This window comes from Nestor notabilis, unplaced genomic scaffold (assembly GCF_000696875.1).
Source record: "Nestor notabilis isolate BGI_N333 unplaced genomic scaffold, ASM69687v1 scaffold3132, whole genome shotgun sequence".
Lineage (NCBI taxonomy): Eukaryota > Metazoa > Chordata > Aves > Psittaciformes > Psittacidae > Nestor > Nestor notabilis.
The window spans coordinates 25263-51591 of record NW_009916824.1 but is presented as its reverse complement, the minus strand read 5'-3'; the positions used below and the strand labels follow the sequence as shown (position 1 = coordinate 51591).

Genomic DNA, 26329 nt, shown 5'->3' with positions numbered 1-26329 from the left:
TTCATATGCTACTAATGTAAAGTGTATGTAACTGTTGATTTTAATGCAAATAATACAGAATCATAGACTAGTTACGGTTGGAAAGGGCCTTAAGATCATCTAGTTCCAACCCCCCTGCTGTGGGCAGGGATACCTCACACTAGACCATAGACCATGTTGCCCACGGCTCTGTCCAGCCTGGCCTTGAACAGGGATGGAGCATTTACCACTTTTCTGGGCAACCTGTTCGCAGTGCCTCACCACTCTCACTGTAAAGAACTACTCCTTTATATCTAACCTGAACTTCTTCCCTGTTTAAGTTTAAACCCTTTCTCCCTTGTCCTATTGCTACAGTCCCTGATGAAGAGTCCCTCTCCTTGTTAGCCCCCTTCAGATACTGGAAGGCTGCTATGAGGTCTCCATGCAGCCTTCTCTTCTCCAGGCTGAACATCCCCAGCTTTCTCAGCTTGTCTTCATATGAGAGGTGCTTCAGCCTCCTTATCATCCTTGTGGCCCTTCTCTGGACTAGCTCCAGAAGTTCCGTGTCCTTCTTACATTGAGGACACCAGAACTGCACACAATATTCCAATTGGGGTCTCATGAGAGAGAGCAGAGGGGCAGGAAAATGCAGGATAACTCTATTGTGCATTATTATTTTACTTTCCAGGTGTAATCTCTGCACTTTTTCTCATTTCTGTTTTATCATGGACACAATCAGCATATAGTATATAAACATCCTTATTTTATATGCCAGTTTGAGATTTACTATTTTTCTCCTTTTTCAGGTGCTTCATCTGCTTTCTTTAGGGTTACTAGAAGAGAAACAGCAGTTACAGAAGTCTCCAGAAGAAGAAGTAACCTTTGATTTTTATCACAAAGCAACACGTATGTTTCCTTTTCTTCAAAAGGGCAAAGTAAATTAGGCTAATTTGATTTTATAAGCATGAAAATAAACTAGAAGAAAGTATTCAGTAATTTTAGTCAGAAAGGGTTTACTTTTTGCTATAGAATTAAAAACCGCTGAAAGATTTGTTTATTTATTAATTTTAATAATCAAGAAACCATGTTTGGACTAGCTTCCTTTGTTCCCAACTGCCAGATATGTTGAAGAGATGTGCATCTTTTTGAAAGAAATAGAAAAGTAATTCTAGTGTTATGTTAGATAACTGCAAATAGTTCTGCTTTTCAACAATATTACTGACATGGAAACTAAGAACTCTTTGAAAAATGACAGTGGATTTAAGTGAACTACCTCCATATTTTGTACTCCTGAACTGTGTAATTATTGATTTATCTGCAAGTTAAAGTCTTTTACTATGGTAGTGGTAACAGAAGCAAAACTTAGTGGCTATGAAGTGTGCTTTTTTCTTTTTCTTTACTTTTCCAAATTCCTACCGAACACTTCCTAATCTTACATTCAAGATTAGTGAGTGGGAGTTTGAGTCTACATTTTCTAGATAATCTTCAATCTTACCTAGAGTTTCTGCTTCACTGTGTAAGGATAAATTAAAAAAAAAATAATAATCTATTATCAAGCTAAACATAATTGACATTTGAGAGATGAAACAGAGATAAGAGTTGTGAAGTAAAACCACAGAATTGTAGAATTGTTTAGGTTGGAAAAGACACTTGTAAGATGGAGTACAACCATTAACCTAGCGCTGCCAAGTCTACCACTAAGCTGTGTCCCTAAGTACCACGTCTGCATGTCTCTTAAATACCTCCTACATACTAAATTCATGCTGAACTGCCTTTATTTAGCTTTTAAAAAGTGTTGTGTAAAGAGGTATCACTGAGTTTGAAAAACACTCCGCTTTCACTTTTTTTTATTACTGAACAAGGGAGAAATACTGTCATCACACTGAACATATTTCTGTTTTAGAAGCTTCATGTCAGCTATAGGAGTACACTAAAAGAGAAACGTTAGAGAATTCTTTGTCAACTTTAGTTCTGCATAACTAGAAAAAACAAAGCCCCATTTATACATAAGGGATGCGAAAACAATCAGTATTTTTGTAGGAAAACTTACTGATACGTGATTAAAAATAAATATTGGTTTTTTGTAATTTGTCTCACTTCTAAAAATGTGCAAATTAATTTCAAATGGAAAGCAATGCAAAAAAGATGTAACTGAAGAGAATGTCTCCATTTTAAAGCATGCTTTGTGCTTGTGGCCTAGAATGTTACGAGCTTTTACCAATGTGTGAGGAAGTAAATAATCACTGTAATTATATATATATCTTTTTTAAAAATAGAAATAAGCTTGTACACACTAAGCTGTTAGCAAACTTAAGCTATAAGAGCTTTACTGCCTCTCATTGAAGCAAAAGGCAGTTCTGGTTTTGTCTGTATTTCTGCTCTTGGCACTTGCAAAAATTGTTGATCTACAAGCGGAAAAGGTCATTTAACCAGACTAAACAGATGAAATTAAAACAGAAATGTAACTACACAGGTTTTGTTCACGTTTGTGTGTTATAGTTAGCAATATTTTAAGACATGCACATTATTGTAAATAGATTAAAACGTTGATGGGGTTTTTTTTTTTCCTCTGAAGACCCATGCTTTTCTATTGTTTTCACCTTTGTAAAGGAATGGGAAGCTCGGCCTTGAATGCTGTGAGTGTGTTAACGCTTCTGGAAAGATTAAAAAGAGTTCCTCAGTTAGAGGCTCAGAAGGACACAGTCAATTGGATACTGCAGGTACAGAAGGGGGAGATAAGTATGATCTGAATTTAGTAATATAAAACGCTTTTATGAAGGATGTTATGATTCCTGCATATAACCCAGTGTTTACAGCTGCAATGATTTCTTGAGAAGCTTAATCTGTTGGAACATATCCCCTTCCATGTCACCCAGACAAGATTGTTTCTTGAATACTGCATTAACACTTGTAAGTCATTGTACTTGCTATTGTTACTTAAAAGTATTAGGTCATTTTTTGCTTAGATAACTCATTCCAGTAATTATGTTTTTATACATAAACTTTATTCCTCATATTTCTGTTGCAAAATAACAGCAAGTGGTAAATAAAAATTTACTTGGGAAAGCATATTTCAGGCTGCCTTTATTAAGACTTGAGATACATGAATCTGACTAATGGCCACACCGTACATTTGACCTGTGGAATTTTTCCATCCAGCTCCCTACCCATTACCCAGTAAGAGACAGGAAAAACTGCTAGAGCTGTGACACCTTCTCTAATGTAGGAGACTTCTGCTTAGCAGGACTACTACTATCCTGTTCCATTTTGGGCTGCTTGGTTTAGGTGACTTCTTGGTTTAAGAGGCAAACAGAATTCAGTGCTCTTGAAAAAGAGATTAAGAATCCATACCAGGGTTCCAAAACTATCCTCAGCTACTAAAATTGGACTGTCCTGCCTATTAGGGGGGGCAGGTTTGAAAGATTATTTTTTTTTTTCTCTTTTGGGAAGTTACTCTTCTAAAATTCTAAGGGCAAAAGTAAAAATGTACTTTAAAAAGTATATTTAACTTTTTTAATCATATATATAGTAAATGTGAAATATTTAATATTATCAAAACTTCAAGATGCTTATTAACGTAAGGATAGCTTGAGAAAGTAGTAAATTAAAATTGAAAGCTTAGGTTTAACTAACTGGGCGTACACTGGAAAGTTTTCTGTTCCAGATGTATATGGTTTTGCATGATTTTAGTGACTTATTTCTGTGGGATGATCCATGTCTCACCTGAAATAAGCTAGCAGTCTGTCCATTCTTCTTATGTGTAGATGCTTTAGTTGCTTAGCAGTATTAGTGCTGGAAGACCGGAAAACTTAGAAGAATGTTACTTTCCTTCATACAGAGCTGTGCTTGTCAGGTTTAGGATAGACAGCAGTGTTACAGGAGTACACATATTGTCTCAGTTAGATGGTTTTGTTATTTAGGTGTATGGCAGTTGGTTTCATCCACATAAAAATCTGAAAATCATGTGAAAGTAAATATCTTTATTCCTGTCTATGTTATAATAAGAGCTAAGTTGCATTTTAGTTTTGACAAGCTAAGTTGCAATTTAGTTTTGACATTTACGTCTCTATTCCTAGATGTTTGACACAGTGAAAAGATTGAGAGAAAAATCCAGTTTGACAACAGTAGCAGCTACATCAGGATCAGAAGCTACAAAAGGTGATGAGGTAATAATAAAAGAAAAAGTTCAGTGGAAGCTTTGTATTTAAGATTTTGAATAACTGTTTTCAAAAAGGTGCTTAAATTTTTACTTAAGATGATATTTAAAAAAATATTAATTTCTGATATTGCCTATGCATAGGATCTAGGTTCCAAGATCAATACTTTAAATAAATTCCTGGTAAGCATGTTTCATGGAATTATCAGCAGCTAGTGTGGTTTTTTTTGTACTTCCAAGTAAAGTGATACAACTGAGGGGGGTGATTAAGTAGTTAGTGTTGATTTCTTATCTTTATGGTTTGACCACTTTTCTATTATGTTGTCACTGTGTGATATTTAGAAATACAAATCCACTTAAAATGATGTCTTGTAATTTATGTGACCTACCAAGAGACTAATCTGCTTTACCTTGATCGTATAAAGACATAAGGCTTAGGTGATTATTCTGTCTGCGTATCAGTCTGTATGCCCTGCCCTCAAAATAACTTTTGAATCCAGTGGTCAACTGATGCAGGGAAATGGAGATTTCAAAGATTATTGCAGTCCCATGAGCAGTGGCCTTGGGGTTTTTTTGTGGGTTTATCTTTTATTTTTTTAAATCAGCAGCTGAATAGAAAAGAAGAATCCAATCCAAAGTAGACAGGCCAGTTTGCTCTTACACGTTATGTTTGGCAACAGCTCGCTGGCAAACAATCTCTTGGCTAGTTATTGTATGTGTAGCTCTAAACTTACCACAGCATATGCTGTGCTCCTCTTTGGAGAAAGGTGTCATATGATACCTGGTAAGGTAAGGGAACAAAAAGCAAAAGTCAGTTAAAAAATGAGACTGTCACAGTTTCACTACTTGTGGAGAAATTTGTTGTATTTCCTCAAAAAGCAATGGTACTGTGAATGGAAGCAATGTATATAATGTTGAATTTGTGCCTTATGTAATTGAATATGAGGAGTTAGGCTCTATATTTTAATTCTTACCTGTGTTTTTTTAATTCTACATTTCCAAAGTATAGAAATATTTTTTAGATTTTGAAAACATTATAGATGAGGAAATATACTGGGAGAAGAATAGTTTTCCGAACTATAATAAAGAACTGGGGCAAGTACAATCCTCAGATGCATAAAATGCTGCCAGAAAAATGCAGGAACAGTGTGTTTGCTGTGTCATTCATAGACAGTTCAAGATAAAATGTTCTTGAATTCCTGTAAGGGAAATACGGGTTACTCAGTAGGGATTTCACTTATGGGGAGAATAACAGACCTCTGGTGGAGTCTTGTGATGTTCACCTCACTAAAGTTTCTTAAGACCAGACAATTAAAATGGATCAGGTATTATTGATCTTGTCTTTGGGCAAGGGGCTGTACTAGTGGCCTTTTGTAGACCCCTCAAAATCTCTTTTTTTTTTTTTTTTTTTTTCTGATGAGGTTAATGAAACTAGTGAACATCGAAGAGTTCAGTTTTACATTTTTCAGATAGCAGTTAACTTTTTATTTCTTATCAGTAAAGTGTTGTCAGTAGTTAGAATGCATGAAGTTGGGCAAAGATGCTTTTAATTTTCTGATGTTCTCTGTTGCCTGTGATTTCTTTATTCTCTTTTATTATAAGACACAGAGCACTCAGGATAAAGAGAAAGCGGAGCGGAAGAGAAAGGCAGAAGCAGCTAGGTTGCACCGTCAGAAGATAATGGCTCAGATGTCTGCACTACAGAGGAATTTCATTGAAACCCATAAGCTGCTGTACGAGAACACACTGGAGGCACAGGGGAAAGAAGATGCTATTATGGAGGAAGAAAGGTAATTAAAAACAGATATCCAGAGTTCTGGCAGGAATTGTTCATTACCTGCTATGTAAGTTCATTATGCTACATAAAGATGTTGAAAGTACATTGAAGGGACAGGCTTGCAGACTATCATGTGTATGTTCACTTTGTAGAGCAGCATAAGAGGAACAATAAGCAAATTAATTATTTCTTCAAAAGGTGGATAATTTATATTGCTTAACATTTGGAAAAAAAAAAGTCATTAGAAAGCTGCTGAGTTGACAACACTGTAATTTCAGAGGTATTGTCCTAATGTCTAACTTATATGAAAATTTAAGTATTTAATTTGGAAAGAATCTGAAAGCTAATATGCCTTAAGGTTAAGTTGCAATGAAGAAAATTCTTCGTGTAGCTCAAGTTGCTGATATTTCTATTCGTTAGTTTCCACAATTTAATTGCATTCTGGAGACGTTTGGTTTATATTGGCTATAATATTGTTGATATTGATTGCTCTTGTTCTAGAGCTGCTTCAACAATATTGTATACTTAGTACAACTCACAATTTTGATCTAACTTGGGCTGCACAAGAATAAGCAGGAAAATAGGAACATCTTCTGGAAAAAAAAGTAAAGATCACTTCTGTGTTCTTTGATCTGTATTAAATTGTGTTCTATAAATCATTGTTAAACTCTGGAATAAGGAATAATTAAGAAATACATGGAAGCTTATTGGATCACAAAGTATTGAATTAAGGTATTGGCATTCATCTTCATTATGCTTTCTTTAAGAATGGGAAACAATTTCAATTTGTCTGTAAGATTAAAGATGTTTAATCCAATCTACCTTAAATACAGCTTTCTGAGTTTCCTGCTGTTTGACTCCATTCCATTGTGTTATTCCATGTTAGCTGGCTTCCACTTTTTTTACAGAGGATTGCATTTTAGTGAGGATTGAGATGTTTCTTCATTTTTTGGTCATCATTTGGTTTTCTAAAGCACTTTGGTATAAAACCAGAAATGATGGAAGCATATGACATTGTTAGATGCCTGGAAGAATAAGTTTATTTAGAAAAAAGCCATCTGATTATTTTATATCTGTGTCACTTATGATCTTACAGCATGTCTTCAGCAATTGATTACTCCAAAATTGCTTTGGGTCCCAAACGAGGTCCATCTGTTGCTGAGAAAGAAGTTCTGACCTGTATTCTTTGTCAGGAGGAGCAGGAAGTGAAGTTAGAAAGTGCTGCCATGGTATTATCTGCCTGTGTCCAGAAATCAACTGCCTTAACTCAGAATAGGAGCAGAATTATTGAACTCTCAGGAGGTACGTGAGCTTTCTTCTTTTAGACCACAGGCAGTTCTGTACCTAGAGCGTGTACACCTCTTGAACCTAATTAAACTCTGTATTCAGTCACATTGCTTAAATGGCTTACCCTACTTAGTGAGAAGAAAGTGAAAATTTTTAAATTGTTCTAAAATCCATACTGTAAACCTCAAAAATGGGAAGTATATGAAGATTTTGATTTGTTCCTGGGAAATAATACAAACACGAGAGTTAGAATTGCATAATGGCATATTGGTAGCAGGAAACACAGAGACCAATGAGAACTTATTTTGTAAGTAACAGTTGCTTAAACACGAGAGAGATTTTGATCAGTTACTTGAGGGAAAGAAAGAAAAGAGAAAAACTTAAGTACTCGCTATCTTTTTGAAAAGGAAAATTATTAATCATTGAAGATCAGATGCTTGATGGCTGTTAACTATAGAGAAATCCAGTCCAGAACAGGGTAAGAGAAGTTGAAATAATATTTAGCTTAAGAAGGACAAACAAGTATTTGTCTTTAAAATAAACAAACAAAAACCAAACAAACAAAACCCCCAAACCTAAAACCCAACAAAAAGTGAAATGAGAATGTAATTCGGGTGATAGTAATTATTAGTAGTTCATAAGACAATATGAAAAATAAAGACAAGACTGTAAAGCATAAGAAATGTCAAGAATGGGTTTGTCAAGAAAGGAACTTAGCAAGCCACCTGCATAACTGGTTTTGTAGGTGAGGACAAGGTTAGTTAATTTATTTTCATGTTTATTAGAACTTTTGGCTGTGTCCTACTCAATACATAGCATATAGTTTTACCAAGTTGATTCACTTAGTAAGATGCTTTGTGTTTCCTCCTCTGTATCATTAACAAATCCTGAATCATCGTAGACCCAGGACAGACTCCTACAGAATCCTGTTTGATCCATTTTTCTTTTTAACAGTGAACTACTGATAATGGCAATTTTGAGTCAGCCATATAGAATTTTTATCTAGGCCATGTACTAATTGCATCCTTTTTCTTTACCCCCCCCCACCTGCGCCCCCTTCTGTGCTACTCGGAAGTACACATTAAGTTCTATGCTCTTGTAGTCAGATACTTGTAAGCTTTCTGCAGTGACATGTTGGGCTACTGAAAAAAGGTGGGAATGAAGTTCCTTTTCCTAAAGCCACTTCTGGGTATTATTTATAGGACTTACTCTCTACTGCATGGCCCTCTGCAGCTCATCAGGTAGAAGCAGGCCTGTAACAGATTTTCTTTGAAGATCCAGTAAGTGGAAAAGGTTTTTTCCCAAAGCAGAAGTGCAGATAGCGGCAAATTAGTGTTATACCAAGGTTCGCTTTCTTCTTTCAGTCTCCATTTGACTTAAAGTTGCTTCAGCTGCTGTGAAATAGAATTCTATGTTCAGTGCAATTTGGGTGCTAGGTTTCTAGGTACACCATTACATTTTCATAACATTTTTGCTGTTAAAAATTATACAAGAATAGTAAAAGATAGACTTGAGTTCGTTATTTGGCAGTGCTGTACATGTAAGTGCTTTGAAAATATATGGGGCTAGTTGGAAAAAAGACTAATTTTCCTTTCCCTTAGTAGTTTCATTTTCTTTCAGTTAAATATACAATAACAAATACGTTAAAAACTTCAGTGATAGCAAATCCAACCACAGAGCTACTGCAGTACTGAAGAATCATTTTCTTTACTTCTCTCTTTTAACCAATTTACTATTACTTTTGGACTCTTTGATCTTTTTCTTCCTCATTAGTGGAAAGCCTTCAGTAGTTTAAGTGGGCTCTGTCTTGTGATTACTTTGCTGAAGTATTGGTGTGGAAAAGCCAGCCAAATGGGATTGTAATGTGACTGTGCAAACTGAGAAAACAAAATCTGAAGGTTTGTTTTCTACGCACACTGTTGTTTGTTTCTGTTCATACTGATGGGAAGTTATGTTATTGTGCTGTCAGTAATTTCTTTCTGCTGTGTTTCCAGATACATTAGATCCTCTCTTCATGCACCCTGACTTACCTTGTGGGACCCACACAGGAAGCTGTGGTCATGTGATGCACGCAGCCTGCTGGCAGAAGTAAGGATGGGTTTTAGCAGCTTTTTAATGTGTTGTCATTTTGGGGTTTTCTGTTTAATCTATCTTCCAGAACATCTAAGTGCACACTGAAAACACAGGGGGAATGGCTTTAAACTGAAAAAGGGTAAATTCAGATTAGATATTAGGAAGAAATTCTTCCCTGTGAGGGTGCTGAGGCGCTGGCACAGGATGCCCAGAGAAGCTGTGGCTGCCCCATCCCTGGCAGTGTTCAAGGCCAGGTTGGACACAGGGGCTTGAAGCAACCTGCTCTAGTGGAAGGTGTCCCTGCTCATGGCAGAGGTGTTGGAACTGGATGATCTTTAAGGTCCCTTCCGACCCAAACCATTCTATGATTATCAACAGATAAAGAAAGTTGGGTCATATGATTGAGAGCTACTTAATATTGTTGTATGATATACACAGTCTCTTGAGGTGGTTGTTTGTACATGTGCTGTTTTAATTTTAAAAAAACTGACTAAACTTTTAGTGCTTAGCATTTACTTTTCTATGTGTGTGTATGTATATTCTCTAAAATAAAACATCGGTATACAACAAATAGGTGCACACACTTACAGTGATACAGAAGTATGTTCCTTGAGTATAATACATCTGCTCTTGGCAGATCCATCTACATCTGCGTAGATCTAAGTAGTGCAACATTGGAGCTCAGTTCCCTTGCTCTTTTTAAGAAAAGATGACTTGCTGTATGGGTAAATGGGATTAAAATGGACAACAGGCTCTTCTCATACGGGATGGCACAGAAGGTTTGAGTATAGTCTTTTATTTATTACATAACAGACATTCTAACTTACTAATACTCCTCCGAACGATGCCTGCCACACCTTTCTGGAGTATCTGCGCAGCCTAAAAATACTGCAAAATACTCTCTAAAACAGTATGAGTTCAAATGAATAGAATATCTTTGTAGTTGCCATGTATGAGGAAGAGGAGTTGCTTGCAAATACAGTGTTTGAATGTGGGAAAAATAAATGTATGGTTTTGTTGATTGTAACAGAATACTTTCCTAAATATTCTGTAATCATTAGAACTTCTGCAGGTGCCCCCACATGCACACTTTCTATTCTTACATAAATGGGATTGTAATTTTTCCCTTGAGATGTATGATTTAAAGCAAAACAAACAAACAAAAAAAACCAACCAAAAAGCCAGAAAAAAACCCCGAAAGCCCCAAAACCAACCAACCAAAAAGCCAACAACCCCCCCCCCCCCCCGAAAGACCCACACCCCCCCCCCCCCCCCGAAACCCAAAAACCAAAACCAAAGAAATTATTATCTTAGTGCAGAAGTTAGATAATTTCCTGTGTCTTTAAGGTCCTACACACCCAGTCTGAACATTAGTACAGATTTTAGTTGGTTGCATCCAGGCAAGATTTGAATGCTGGCTCTTTTTTTTCCTGATAGTACCACTGAGACATTAATAAAATTTGAGGGCTTACTGCATCCACTGAGGGGCCAAAATGATAATGAAACCTGTAACAAATTCATAGTTATTTCTTAGTTTCCTTTTTGAGTTTAAAATAGCTCAAGTGTGTTACTGTAATTTAAATTACCCTCTCTTCCTGTTAAAAGAAGGCAACAGTTTCATTGTCTAGTTATAAGGCTCAGTCATTAGCTGGTTATTCATTTGTGCAATGTTACTAGTAGCTTTTCCTAAAATTGAAGTATGTACAATACCCATTTCAAACTTACTGTAGTGAGTTGCTTATGAGTGATACTAGATACAATGCTTCATTGTATTGAAGATGTATAGAAAATTTAATTTAAGGACTGCTTGTCTGTAAAAGTAGTGAAATTAAAGGGATCCTAAAAGCAAGGAGAAGTTCTGTCATTTTGCATGAGTGTTATACCATGCATTTTTGCATGAGTTTATCTGCTCAAAGGTTTTATTTTATTTTCACATCCAAGCATGTGAAAGAGTTGTAAATCAAAGGAAAAGACTTGCTTGTTGCGTTGGATAGGTATTTGCTAGATAATAACACTTAATTACTTGAACATTTGGTCTCATGTCACATTTGAGCCATTCCACATTCTAGTAATTTCCTTTTCAACGTTGTAGGTACTTTGAAGCCATGCAGCTGAACTTCCGACAACGTCTGCATGTTGAACAGATATTTGACTTGGAGAATGGGGAGTATCTCTGTCCACTTTGCAAATCTCTGTGCAATACTGTGATTCCTATTGTTCCATTGCAGGCTCAGAAAATAAACAGGTAAATTACCAGATTGTATAGCCTTTAATTAAAATGAAAAGTAAAAATTACTTTTGGGCTGGCTGGCTTTTCATATTTTTTGGAAGGAAAACTTGGGCTGACCTTCCTAATCTGTATAGAAGGCTGCATGTTTTCTTGACTGACTGTTTTCTTGACTGTTCAGCCAAATATACTGGTTTGGGCAGATTTTTTTAAGTATTTTTGGATTGGCTGTTCCTTGGAGCTGATATCAAATGAGAGAGTACTTAGATCTAGTATTTAGCCTAACACTTCATTTTGTACTACTCGCTCAAAATTTACAAAGCCAACAGAACTGTGCAAATACGAAGTTAATATGTATTGATCTAAATATGTCTCTGTCTTTAAAGATAAGGTGATTCTTTGAGTGTTAAAGTAAAAACCTGCTTTCTATTTCTGTTTTCAGTGAGGATGCAGAGGCAGTAGCTCAAATTCTGTCACTGGCTAGGTGGCTGGAGATTATCATAGTCAGGATATCAGGCTACAGTGTGAAAAATGCTGAAGGTTTGTTATCTTAATTTTGAAGCTGTTCTGTGGGCTATCTAATACGCCAGTACATGTTTCAACTAATACTGACAGAAAACTTAAAAATACATTTTGTTATCAATCAAGATAGTATCAAATAAAGCTGGGGATAAGTCATGGTCCTTTCTGAGCTGATGTCTTGATTTCACTGTGCCCTCACCGGTTTTCTGGTTTCTGTTAAATTCTTTCCATCTTCCCTGTAGAAGAAAGTTGTGCACTTGGAGAGGGTAGCCACCTACTAACACTCAGAGTTAATTGAACTTTTGTATTGACTCTGATGAAGTAAGAAAAGACAAATTAAACTAAAAAGGCCCAAAAAAAGCATGTACGAGTATTTAGAAAACAGAAGGTACAGAGTATCAACATATTCCTTGCACACATAAAATGCAGGATAGTTCTTTTTCCTCATTAGCAAAACACTACTTTTAATCCTCATATTTCTGGACTATAAATAAGAAAATATTCATTAAGGAGGAGGGTTAGAAGACAATGTGGCTGGTGAGGTTTGTTTAAAATTCTTTTGAAACAATTTTAAAATAAAAAGAAGTCTCTCTTAGACTGCTGTAAAAACAACTGTAAAACTGTAAAAACTGTAAAACCAGCTTCTTCATATTTTAATGTCAATGTAATTTTTTGGTTTTTTTTTTTTTCCTGAAAGGAGAGAAGGAAAATCTTCCAGCTTTCACCAACAAGGGAATAGGGAACTCTGCTTTGGAATTCCATTCCATCCTTAGTTTTGGAGTTCAGTCCTCGTAAGTGTTACAGGAAGTGCTCTCTGCATTATATTAATCTCCTTAAAATAACCTAGGTATACTTCAGGATTTGTATTGAAGGAAGAGCATATGATTTGTTTGGTCTGAATACGGGCTTACTTATACTTTTCCTTAAGCATTCCCTGAGTATCAGATCTAGACAAGCTAGGTGGACCTCTTGGTCAAAGCCAGTCTGGTAGTTCTTACATTCTTGGCACAAAGCTAGGAGTCTGGAATCTTCTAATGCACGATTCCAGTGATTTGGGTTACTTCCTGTGCCTCTAGGCAAATTATTTAATATCTGTCTGCCTTAATTTTCCTGCTGTATGTCTGTTCCAGGGATAGATTACACTTGGTTTTGGATACATTAATGAAATATAGATTACTCAAAGGAATAGGGCTATGGTTGACCAATAGGTAATAAATACTGTTAACAGTGCAGACTGAAATTATCTTGGCTTGCTTTTGCAGAGTGAAATACTCAAGCAGTATCAAGGAGATGCTTATTCTCTTTGCCACCACCATTTATAGAGTTGGACTAAAAGTTGCTCCAAATGAAGCTGATTACCGGATTCCTATGATGACATGGAGCACATGTGCTTTTACCATCCAGTGTATAGGTAAAGCATAATTTGGGTCTATTCCTTCTCATGACTTGAAAATCTTACAACTGTTTGGTCGTATAATTTTATGCAATCTGATTGTATAAATAACATTTCTACATAAATAAGAGCAATATGTAATAGTATAGCAATGTATGTAATTACATATATAATAATGGAATAACAATCTATAATCCAATATAAATAATAGAATGTTTTTGTTAGATGGTAGCTTGTAAGATAAGGTGTGGAACGCAAGCGTTGAGTCTAACCGCAGAGCAGAGAGTGACCATGTTGCACATTACTAATTGTAACATTAAGTATGTTCAGTGAATATCTTCATGCTGCCGAAGTCCATTGAGCTGCAGGCATCTCCTATGCAGCTAAATATCTAAAACCTATTAAATAATACTCCCTCTGTCATTATTTCATTTTGTCTTTATTATCAAAGAATTCTCGTGGAATTTGTAGAAGAAATACGATCTTTTGCATGCTGAAATTGCTGAGCAGTTACCTGGTAGAGAAAAACCCAACCAAACCAACCATCCCAAACATTCTCGGGCATGAATCTCTTTTTGAAGGCAAAATAATTACTATAAAAATGATTGCATTTTTTGGGATAATGTACCTGTTTAGCAGCCAGTTTTATTTACTTTCTGTACTACATACACAAAGAAGTTTGTGTAATAAACATGAAGCTGTCGATAAATCTGTGGTGGCTTCCAGGCAGGGAGAGACACAAGAGATGTAGTCTGAAATGCATGCTGAAGGAATTGAGAATGTAATTGTATACAGCTCCATAAACATGATTTGCCAGGTATACCATTTTTCTTGATGAAGCTCTTGAGGTATAAGTGTCTTGAGGTATAAGTCTACCTTAAATCGATAGTGGACTTGACCCAGCTAGAGTCTCAAAAGTTCAAAAGGTCTTTAGGAGGATTGGGAATATTCTGATAAGGCAGGAATAGTCATGAAAACTGATGGCATCTATTTAGTGTTGGATTTTATCAGAGTTTTCAAGTGGGTTGGGAGAGGACTGCAAGCCACGCAGCTCTATTAACATTAATGCATTTATTGCTGTGCAAATTGTTTTCTTTTGCTATCTAAAGAAAGACCTTGGTGTCTGTCAGGGATGAGTTTGCCAGCAAATGGATAAATGCACAGACTGTTATCACAGATGTGATCTCAAAGGCATATGTCAGAAATAGAAAATTCAGATGCCTCGCCAGGCCAAGATTATAAAACCAGATGGACCACTGTGGCAGTCTGACCTATCCTAGGCCACACCACTTCCATGGATTCATTTTTGTTTACAAATAGAGCAGACTACCATAAAATTATAAAGCAAAACTGCCTAAATAACTTCAAGTATGCTGGTTATGAATAGAGTGCATTAGTATGGGCCTGTAGCAATGCTTCTTAGACAAGGAGCTACCTGTATTAGTGGAGTCTCTAGAGGAGGTTCAAGCTATTATTACCATTTAAGATAATTTTTTTTTAAAGATAATCTCTTATGAGAATAAAGTTGATCTTTTCCAAGAAGTACATATACTAGGAATAAATTAATCTTGGACTAAGTGGATTCTAACAAAAAAGCTATGTTAGTTCCTGTAGAACAAAGCAAATTAATTCTTTCTGTGTTTAATTTTAAGAAAACCTCTTGGAAACAGAGGGCAAGCCTTTATTTGGATCTCTACAAAATAGACAGGTATGGGCAAGAAAGATATGCAATACATGTTCAACAAAAAAGCTTATATATATATATAAAATACATACATACATTAAAAAAACATTTTAACAGTTAACGTCAAGACCATTCTCTGTTGAGGGATAGCCCTCAGCATGTTTAGCTTGATAACATAGAGCATTTTGGAAGAATAATATTTCTACTTATACCTGGAAGTTCGTATTAAATTCACTTAACAATATTAAATTCACTTATCAATATGTTTTCTGGTTGTAGGAGTAGATATGTTTTTACAGCTTTATTTCACTATTATATCTTTCCTTTTTTCCTGTCCAACCATTTTCTCTTGCTCTCTAGCACAGTGGCCTTAAAGCATTAGTGCAGTTTGCAGCTGCTCAGAGAACAACATCACCACAGGTCCTGATTCAGAAGCATCTGGTTCGTCTTCTTGGAGGTATTGTATTGCTTTTTCTCACTACATTTTGTATTGCAGAAGTTTTTATTGCAAAACAGCACACACTTTATTACAGCAGAGAAGCAAAGGTTAGACTACTGACAACAGTGCTAACTTCAATTTCTGCAATGTTGCCTGAAATCATGGAATATTGCTTGAAATAAAGTCACCAGTAGTTCTGTTAACCCAGCTGTTTATCACTGAAGTCCCCCAAAAATCCTCCATCCCAGAGGATTACCCAGGCCTGGTGATACTCAGATCTAGAGTATTTACACATGGCTAACAATCTATTTCTGGCAATGTTCAAAATTCTGTGCTAAACAGGTAGATAAAGCCACAGAACAGGTATTCCTCTCTCCTAATTTTAAGACTTCATCTTTTTACTATTTTCAAAAGGTTGCTTTCAGCCTAGTTTAAGATATTTTTGTCTTGGGATGAGCTAGTTTGAAACGGTTTTCTTACTGATTAGGTTAGCATGGTGGCCTTTGTGAATCCCACTCTGTGACTTGCCTTCTATTTGATAGGATTCTTCCTTGTGGTACAGGCTTTGTATTGGGCTAGGCTGTGAGGCACCTAGTGTTGCATTGCCAAGGTACATTTGTGGACTTCACCCTTAACGCTGTGTGTGCTTTATTAAGAAATAAAGATTTTTATCTCAGAATTTTTAAGATATAGTCATTAAAATTGTCAGCTGGTTGGGCATGTGGAAATAGCCAAACAGATGAACAATCAATTAAACAAGTGGGGAACAGTTAGATACTTCCTGAGTTCAGGGACTTAGACATTTTTAGATGAAACCACAGAAATTATAGAGGCTCTAAAATCAGATTCTGATATTGCAGTTTAATCCAAAAGAGAAAAATACATGTCAAATGCATAATTGCTATCTTTATTTTGTAGTTCTTCTACCAAACTTTAAAGCAGAGGACACTCCATCCCTCTTAGAAGTAGATATGTTCCACGTTTTGGTAAGCAGCTTCATTTTATTCTTCATATTAATACTTCTTTTTAAACATGGATTTTCATGTACTTTATCCTCTAGGCAGCCCAACATTAACTATTCACTTACATGAATCAAATGATTATACACGAAAACTTCATACAAATGATTACATATGGCTGCTATATATGAGTGCTTATTTTTAGTTCTGCTGTTCTAGTTTTCAAGTATTTGCTGGCTCACTTTTAACGAAGTGTTAAATTTCATGCTTGCCATCTCAGTCATCTTTTTATTGCTATTAAACTTCAAAAAAACCCTGAGAAATGCTGCACCCACTCAGCTTGTTTCCTGCACTTTCCCATTGTCTCAATAGGCTTCTCATACCTTCTGATTCCTTCACATTCATTGTCATTACCTTCTGTACTTTTCTTAGCCTCTTCTTTCTGTTCCTAATACAAATCTGTATTACAGTTTCTTCTACTGTTAAAAAAAATCCAACAAAACCCAAAACTGCGTAACAAAAAGGCCAACAAACAAAAAAACCCAAAACCCAAACCCTCCAAAATAAAGCCTGTTTTGCCTGGGTTGCCTTTCTATCTAACACTTGGTCTTGCTTCTCACTTTTTTCCATGTGCTTTGTCTTCTGTTGAAAAACCTCCACAAATTAAGCTTTCTACAAGTTGGACAAGCTTCCTTGGGGTATCTCTCAACTGGCAGTTACAATGGAACTATATCTGAGTTTCCTACATGCTAGAAGAGCACAGATAATATTTTTCAATGTGTTTTTGCTACATTTTGTGAATTAAAACCAGCAAGATAAATTAACATATTTAAATTCACTACAGAAATTAAATATATATATACAGTGATAATATAATTTCTATTACCCATGTAGCTATTACCAAATTTCTGTGACTTTAATATTTGCACCTTCCCTTTCACTGTAGGTGGGAGTTGTGTTATCCTTTCCATCTTTATACTGGGAGGATGCTGTAGACTTGCAACCTTCATCAATTAGTTCAGCCTATAACCACCTCTACCTCTTCCATCTGACAACACTGGCACATATAACACAAATCGTCATCTCTTCAGCAACAGGTAGAGGTGTGTTTGGGTTAGATTATTCTGGCATTTTTACACTATTTCTTAAAAATAACGGATGGCCTCAGTGTCTTCCAGGTATAAACTTCCTCATAATAAATGACAGTGCTAGGTAATAATAACTGTTTCCTAATAAAAAATAAATAGCACTGTTTTCATTTTCAGAGCATTTTGTTGTATCACTTCTTGTGTGCTTAGCTGAAATAAACTGATAGAATTTCACTTTTCTCTGTATTTCATACTGCTGTTGAAAGCTGTCAGTAATGTACAGGCTTCATAGAATCATAGAGTGGTTTGGGTTGGAAAGAACCTTAAGATCATCTAGTTCCTAGATATTACTTTTGTTCACCATGATGAGAATTAAAAAAAGAAGTTATGTAGGACAGTAATTTCAAAAGTTAAAGGGAACTTTTATGTGGGGATGAGCAATGAAGTGGTATTCATGATGATTCTTTATAGCATGCATTTTTAGGAGACCATTTGTGAGGTTAACAAGAGCAAATAGGAAAGAATTAAGCAAAATAAAGTGGAAATACTTTTGTAATGCAATCAAAAAAAAGAAAAAAGATAAATGTGTCACAAATGAAGTGCATTTACTGTGAAATGAATGTTTCTGTGTGCAGAATCCCCTACTGCTCAATCATCGGACAACAGTGAGGAGGCACGATCTGCAGAGTCTTTTTGTAGAGATGTTTGCCAGTACACCAGTGGGTAAGGAGCAGTTCCAGTATAGCATTGTATTTTCTTAGAAAGACTGCAATCCATAGGGATAGACTAGAACAACACAGAAAAAAAGAAACAAATTATTAATTTCATACAGGGAGTTAGCACAATGCCTTGTGCTTTCTTCTTGTAATCCTGAACACTGAGAAAAAAGAATCTCGTGAAAGGAATGCTTTTAGTTAAAATAGCTATATTATGTGGACAACAGAGTAAATTCTTAGTCTAAGGATGAAAAAAATACCTGCATCCGTTCTAGAGAGAAACACAACTAACATTTGTAGCTATTTTTCTTTGCCTTCATTGTTTGGCTTTTTTTAAAGATCTCTCAATCACGGATAGAAGCCAGAAAAAAGGAAATTTTTCTACTATAAAAGGGGCAGAAATGTAATGCTAAACACAGTTGCTTATTTGTTTGAGCATCAATGCCCATCTTTTCAGACTTTTGTTTCTTAATAGGTATAGCTACAAACTCTATAGTACTTCACTATCTATGTGTGAAATAAACTAGAAAATACGGATTCACCTTCTAGAAATTCTGCTTTGATTTATCATCACCAAGGCTAGTTGCAAAGATATGTTCTAGAATCATAGAATAGTTAGGGTTGGAAAGGACCTTAAAATCATCTAGTTCCAACCCCCCTGCCATGAGCAGGGACACCTTGCACTAAACCGTGTCACCCAAGGCTCTGTCAAGCCTGGCCTTGAACACCTCCAGGGTTGCGGCATTCACAACTTCATTGGGCAACCTGTTCCAGTGCCTCACCACCCTCACTGTAAAGAACTTCTTCCTTATATCTAACCTAAACTTCCCCTGCTTGAGTCTGAACCCATTACCCCTTGCCCTACCACTACAGTCCCTAACAAAGAGTCCCTCCCCAACATCCTTATAGGCCCCTTTCAGATACTGGAAGGCTGCTATGAGGTCTCCACGCAGCCTTTTCTTCTCCAGGCTGAACAGCCCCAACTTCCTCAGTCTGTCTATATATGGGAGGTGCTCCAGCCCTCTTATCATCCTCGTGGCCTCCTCTGGACTTGCTCCAACAGCCCCATGTCCTTTTTATGTTGAGGACCCCAGAACTGGACACAATACTCCAAGTGAGGTCTCACGAGAGCAGAGTAAAGGGGCAGGATCACCTCTTTTGACCTGCTGGTCACGCTTCTTTTGATGCAGCCCAGGATGTAGTTGGTTTCTGGGCTGCAAGTGCACGCTGTTTCTCAAGGATTGACCAAGGATTGAACTTACAGACCACTTGTCTGTAAGTTTTAAATCTGCATTTCTAAATATTTAAAATTTGGTATTTAGAAAATAGGACTAACTTTTCTGGGACATAAGCTTAGAATCATAGGTGCTGTGCGTCTTGAAAAATCAGGTCACTGTACTGAGGTGTCTACAGAATTGAATACCAAAGTTTAGGCAACACAGCTCTGCACTCTTTAGTGTGTTCATTTCTGTGCATGCATTGTCATCTTCTAACTCTGACCTATTAAGCAGCACAAATTGCATAATTTTGAAGTGGTCTATGATGTTATAATCTAGCTTTACAGGTCGTTGCTTAGCAGGTCCTGGTCAACATGTGTGTGAATATCCTGTTCACATAAATGAGCATTTAATTAATTGTAAAATTTTTAGAAAACTGGGATACACTAAGTTAAATTTACTATGAAATTTAGACTAAATGCTCATATTGCACAAACTACAAGAATAATTACTGAGATGAGTATCACTCCAGTATTTTTTGTCAAAAATGGGATTAGTATAGCTTTATTTTAAATGCTGAGTGTTACTATTGTGACTTCCATAATGAAGTATAAAGTATTAAACTTTTAATTCTATTGGTTTTGTTATTCCTGAACAATGTATGTTTCCATGTTTGTTTTTCTCATTTTTGAGTGGCATTCAAAACACTGAATGAAAAACTACTCTTTCAAAAAAACTACTGGCTTTCTGTAATAAAAATGACCATTGTCAGAATCAATAGCTCTGTGTGATACTGTATTGCCCAGTTTAAATTAGGCCATCTTGAGTTAACTGGGGATAACGGCTGTGTATTGGCTATTTATGTAAGTTAAGATAATTTGAAGGCTTAATGTAAGTGTTCTACATATCTCACTCCTTAGGCAAAGGGGAAGCTGGAAGTTAGGTGCTGGAGGCTGCGTTTCATGGAATTTGGGGTGCATTAGTGTTGCTTCTACACAGCTGCCTTTCTAGCAATGCTAGCCAAAATGTGAAAGTACTAGAAGGATTTGCACTATGAACTACTGCAGCTATTTCTCATTTGTGTATTGCAGTTGCTTCAGTCAGGATATTCCAGGCTGGCTTGTGTGGGATTGTGTTAAAAAAGGCATCATGCCTTACCTTCGTTCTGCTGCTTTATTTTTTCATTATTTGCTGGGAGTTTCTCCACCAGAGGAACTACTACAAGGTAAATATAGGAAAGCAACTATATCTATATATATTGGCTTTGTTTGCTGTTTTCTTGGAAGAATAGTGTTTTAAAATGCTCACATTAACTGTTAATGCATTAAAGTAAGAGCTGGAAAGAAAAGGAAATACTAGTTTTTATGAAGGGGCAGGCATGAGAAGCTGACTTGTCTTGGTCTTCTTTGCATGGAAAAGTTATGTGCAAATATGTGAGTTATCAATGATTTATTGATAGTAAGTATTTGTGGATACAAAGGTTCTGTGATTTAAGGCTAATTCTAGGGGCTTAGATTATCTCACCTGAGAAGCAGCCTGGAGTGTATTTTGAAAAGCAACAACAACAAAACTTTTTGTGCAATTGCTGATGTTAGTAAATCTTAAAGACAAATCAGCAAAACACACCCAAGTAGAAATAAAACGCGTTATAAAACTTAATCCTCTACTTTGAAGGGTCATAGCGCATTACAGATGCTAAACCCAAACCCAAATATTTTGTCTTTTGTCAAAATGCAGTGAAACAGAATCCTCAACTATTTGGAAAGGAGAACTAAAATTGCTATGAACAACTGAGACAAAATATAGCATGTTAGATTGATTTATATAAACTGTGAACTGAGTTTAAATTTTATTAGGACCTAAGAATCAAAATCTCTGCTTGTTGAGGTATGCTATTGTCCTTACCATTAGTCTGCAACTTTGATTCTATAGGGAGGAGTCTTCCTGGTGAGTCTGCAATGCCATTTTCTCTGGCAGAGCCAACAAATGACCACCCAGCAAACTATTAAATTACCCCAACTTTATGTAGAGTGTTACCACTGACTTGATCATAGCAAAATTTAATATCACTGCAGGCAAAAAAGATGGTGAAAAGCTAAACTGTGGTTAGTACAGAAATCTACTGCACTAACATGCATTACTATGTAATTTTTAAGTTAAGCCTAAAGCATGTCATCAGCTAATACAAATTATTACACCTCTCATTAAGTCAGGGGAATTACATCCAAGCTAGGAGCTATGCTGAAGCTGTAAGATACGTATTGTTTAGTGGAAAAGGGACTTGGAGATTTCTAGTTTTGAGTGAATTATTCAGCAGTGGTGAAACACTTTAACATTTGCTCATGTTTTCTTTTTCTTTTGCAGTTTCTGAAGAAGGGCAATTCAAGGCACTTTGTAGTTACCTCTCTCTACCTACCAATTTGTTCCTGCTCTTCCATGAATACTGGGACACAGTAAATCCGCTGCTTCAAAGGTACTAACTGAGACTGGGCAGGCCACATTTGTGCTGGCCTTATGGGAATTCTGAATCAAATTTTGTTAATAAATGATCAAGCTCAAGTTCATAGTTGATTTCTAAATATGTTTGATGTACTCAGGTATAGTGAATCTCTTAAAGCACTTCAAAAACAGAAAATTACTATAAACCTTTGCCTGCATGGTATGCCACTTCATTGGCCTATTTCTAATCTGTCTAGAGAAAAAAATGCTGATTGCGTGAGCTATAAAATGAGAACATGGAAAATTATGTAACTGGCAGCATGAGGCTTTGTACTATTTCTTCTTCAGATTTCCAAAATAGGCTGATGAATGTCAAAGTTAGCTTAATGGTTAAAAGGTGCAATTAAGTATTATGGACATTGCAGTAAAGCAGTTAAGAAATAATTGATCAAATTAATCATTTAAAATCACAAGCAAGGCTAAAGAGACACCACTCCACATGCACTAACTGAGAATAATTCTGCTATATTATGTTAGAGCATGTCTCCATGTATTTAATGTGACTGAACACTTGGTTACATTAATTATTATTACTGGTTTTTGGCAGAATTCTCTGTCTCACACTAGCTTTTTCTGGGTTTTTATTAACCTCTGTTTTGTTGTCTAGATTCTTTCAATTTAGGGACATTTTGACCTCTTTTTGACCTGTTGTTTGACATGTTGACCTGTTGTCTAACTTACCTGACTGTAAGTTTGAGTCATTTTTTTAGTCCAGCTGACCTAAAAAAAACTCCCTACATGCAATTTTTCTGTAATTAATTGCATTTTTAGTATACATAATAACTTGTAAATTAATAGCATTTTTACAAATTATTAGATAAGTTTTCTTTTATGTTCCTACATGTTTGCTCAAAGAAATAACAGTGCTTATGAGAGAACACAGAGGATAGGTGCTTGTGGACATTAGACGACAGTCACTAGAGGCAGGGCTAACAAATTGTAGTGCTCCCAGTCAAAGATAGAGGTTTCAAGTGGGAGGCTACATATTTAATAGTAACAGTTGTCAAATCATCATGCAAGTTCCCATATGTTTTTTTGAAAGAATCTTATTTCAGAAGACTAAATTTGATGGTGGTTGGGAAATGTGTTAAATGAAGCATGCTAGATTGACCATCTGCTACAGTTCTCTCCCTTCTCTTCCTCTTTGTAGAAATAACATAAAAGATATCTTAAGACATACCAATTCCTCTGTTTAGCAACTTGCCAATAGCTACCATTGCTTTTGAAGAAACATTTGGCCATTCTAAGCAAGCATAGAACATGCAATAAAGCATTGTAATATAACTATTGGGTGATGGTTATTAAATAAACACAATAAATATTTTCCTAGTATAGTGTATAATATTTTCTTACACTGTGGCTTTCAGCTGACCTGTTCCAAAAGGAGCTGTGTATTGTATCCCACTTTAAGAACTTGAATGAGTTGAAGACTGCTTGCATTTTTTAACTCTGTTAACTCTGGGTTTTCATGTCCATATAGGTAATTTTAGGAATTGTTTCCACATATTTTATACAGGAGATTTTTTTCCTGGATACAAACTTAAATTCTTTTCCTGAAGCAAAACTGTAAAAAATAGCTGTTTCTCCTTGTGAAGTTTTAGCTAGAACTATCAGTGGTTTATCTGTGCTCTGCTTGCTTATTGCTTACTAGTTTAGTGATCCTAAATATACATTATTATCATTGTAATCTGCAAATGCTTGTTTGAAATAGGTGGTGTACTGACCCAGTGGTGTTAAGTTCTTTGAAGGGCAAAAGTATTTCAATAAGGTAAGATTGGTTTTGTTGTTGTTTTTTCTTCTGTTGTTAACTTAAAACTGTTGACAGAATGAAGTGCTTATTGTTTCTCCTTAAAGGAACTCTTTAAATGGTTGTGTGTTATTCCTCATTCAGTGACTCTTCATAGAGAATGTACAACATGGTTAGACAATTTATCTAGCTTTCTCTAGGATAAAACAAAAGCCAACTGAAATATGAAATGTCTTTTATACATGGAGGTTACTTACTGATGAAATTTAATTTCATTGCTTTTGCTGGAATATAGAAATGCTGAAGCTCCCATGTGGAGCCTCTCACTTGAGCTTCTAGGACTGAAGAACTGCTCTAGAATTGCACAAGTTTGTGGAAAGGACTGAAAGCTAAGCAGAAATTTATAGCTCTCTGTGCTGTTTTTTGTTTCAATCTTTATTATTCTCATAATAGTTCTTTCTCACTTACCCAGGTATCCGAGGAAAAGAAATAGCTTAATAGAGCTACCTGAAGACTATAGCTGCCTTCTGAACCAAGCCTCTCAGTTTCGGTAAGATGTGAGATATATAGTTGTTTGCACAGGTATTTTGTCACTTTTAGTCACTTATGTTCTTGCAGTTAATGTAACTGGTGTTAAAACGATGTACAGAAATGATTTTACAGAAGTGAAGCCACTGTTATGGTTATACTGGTCAATACTAGCACATTTCAATTTTAAATCTGAAACACAACAGCTTACTGAATGAAGTCACTTGTGTTGGATAGGATAGCACATGAAACGGTTGTAGCTTAATCTGCTGGTCATTTTTCAGCAGTGCAATGTGCATTTGGTTTGGCCGTCAGCCTGAAAATTATTTTTTGCACTGGACACAACAGGCCCAGAAGGTTGGCACAGTTTTATGCCAGGAAGAGCGAATCATAGGATAATTCAGGTTAGAAGGGACTTGAGCAAATCATCTAATCCAACCAACTGCTCAAAGCAGATATCTTGCAGATAACATATTTCAAGCAGTGTAAAAATGCAGCCAAATGAGGCAAATACATGAAACATGATTAAGACATAGTATGTCTTAGGGCTTTTTTTTTTGTTGTTGTTGGTTGGGGTTTTTTGGGAGGTTTTTATTGCTTTTTAAGGAACATTACCTGTAGTTAGCATTTATTTTAAAGTTTTAATTCCTGCAGTAACATTCTGGTTATGCTTCTTCTAGATGCCCACGGTCTTCCGATGATGAACAAAAACATCCAGTGTTGTGTTTATTCTGTGGGGCTATGTTGTGTTCCCAGAATACTTGCTGTCAGGAACTGGTGAATGGGGAGGAGTTGGGAGCCTGTACTTCTCATGCTCTTCAATGTGGAGCTGGAGTCTGTATGTTTCTCAAGTAAGTAGCTAGCCAGGATTTAATGTGCTAAATGGAAATACTTCAAAGTCAAAATTCACAACGTTGTCAAAGCACTTGATTCTTCATGTCCAAGATGAGGAAACATTGCTTTGACCTAACATAAGCTCACCAAAAAGTTAAAAACCTGCTGGGAGTTGTCTTGTATTTTTAATATAGCTATTTTTTCCTTAAGAATCAGGGAATGCAAAGTTGTCCTCATTGAAGGTAAAACAAGGGGCTGCTTATATCCTGCTCCCTACTTGGATGAATATGGAGAAACAGATCCAGGACTGAAGTAAGTAGATGTTTGACTTTCTTTCTACATTTCTATTTTGGTATCTCTTTCTTTCTTATACCCTTTAGACAGCATATTGTTCCTCCTACCATTTAGAGCACTGTAATATGTGTCTTTAACCTGATGAACTTGTTTAATTTCAAATGCCTGATGACAGTTTCTGGTCATAAATAGCTTATTCATAATGGAAAAATACACTTTTTGGGTACTATTAAACTTCTTTACTTTTCTCAAGAATACTTTGTATGCTTTTCATCACAAATGTACAACTGCCATTGCTGAAATGTCACCTTGGAAATGCAGGTCACCGCTTGCATGTCGAATTTGTTTCGTTCCCAGTGGACTTGTTGGAATTGGGTGTTCGTACAAGTATTTCATATATTCTAGCTGTGGTGAAAAGTCTTAATATTATACCATGAATGGAACAGTTTGTCAGTTGCTATTCTGATATGCTTATTGGGTATTCTCCTTTTTCTTCCATGAAGAAGAGGCAATCCCCTGCACTTATGTCGGGAGCGTTACCGGAAGCTCCATCTGCTATGGCAGCAGCACTGCATCATAGAGGAGATTGCTAGGAGCCAAGAAACGAATCAGATCTTCTTTGGATTCAACTGGCAACTGCTCTGAGTCTTTTGATTTTTAGTCAAAACTCTTACTTTGGGCAGTGCTTTGGAAAAGGAAAGGAGGGTGGCAGCAAATAATCCACTCTCAAGTGGATTCTGTAGTTCAGACTCGATGGATTCTCTAGGTTGGATATATTACTGACACATTGAAACAAAAATCTCACATCGTATGTTTTGCTTTATTTTTTTTCTTTTCCCCAAAAGAAACACCAAATTATACAATTACAACTGAACATCCAGGTTCAGAAATATTTCCACTTTTTTGAGGATTTGTAATTGTTTCACATGTT

The 26329-nt window shown here is 36.1% G+C and overlaps 1 protein-coding gene across 1 annotated transcript in view; it reads left to right on the top strand.

The window, feature by feature from the left end:
• The window catches only part of UBR1 (ubiquitin protein ligase E3 component n-recognin 1), a 53822-nt gene extending 27493 nt beyond the window's left edge, over window positions 1-26329 (top strand). The window contains exons 25-46 of the mRNA XM_010024760.1: window positions 765-864; window positions 2569-2678; window positions 4035-4124; window positions 5717-5904; window positions 6988-7193; window positions 9173-9266; window positions 11344-11496; window positions 11921-12018; window positions 12698-12791; window positions 13263-13411; window positions 15046-15101; window positions 15438-15534; window positions 16435-16502; window positions 17422-17572; window positions 18199-18286; window positions 20588-20721; window positions 21861-21969; window positions 23707-23763; window positions 24215-24292; window positions 24951-25121; window positions 25315-25416; window positions 25902-26329. Coding sequence (XP_010023062.1) covers window positions 765-864; window positions 2569-2678; window positions 4035-4124; window positions 5717-5904; window positions 6988-7193; window positions 9173-9266; window positions 11344-11496; window positions 11921-12018; window positions 12698-12791; window positions 13263-13411; window positions 15046-15101; window positions 15438-15534; window positions 16435-16502; window positions 17422-17572; window positions 18199-18286; window positions 20588-20721; window positions 21861-21969; window positions 23707-23763; window positions 24215-24292; window positions 24951-25121; window positions 25315-25416; window positions 25902-26043 — 2535 coding nt within the window. The 3' untranslated portion in view covers window positions 26044-26329. The remainder of the gene's footprint in view (window positions 1-764; window positions 865-2568; window positions 2679-4034; window positions 4125-5716; window positions 5905-6987; window positions 7194-9172; window positions 9267-11343; window positions 11497-11920; window positions 12019-12697; window positions 12792-13262; window positions 13412-15045; window positions 15102-15437; window positions 15535-16434; window positions 16503-17421; window positions 17573-18198; window positions 18287-20587; window positions 20722-21860; window positions 21970-23706; window positions 23764-24214; window positions 24293-24950; window positions 25122-25314; window positions 25417-25901) is intronic.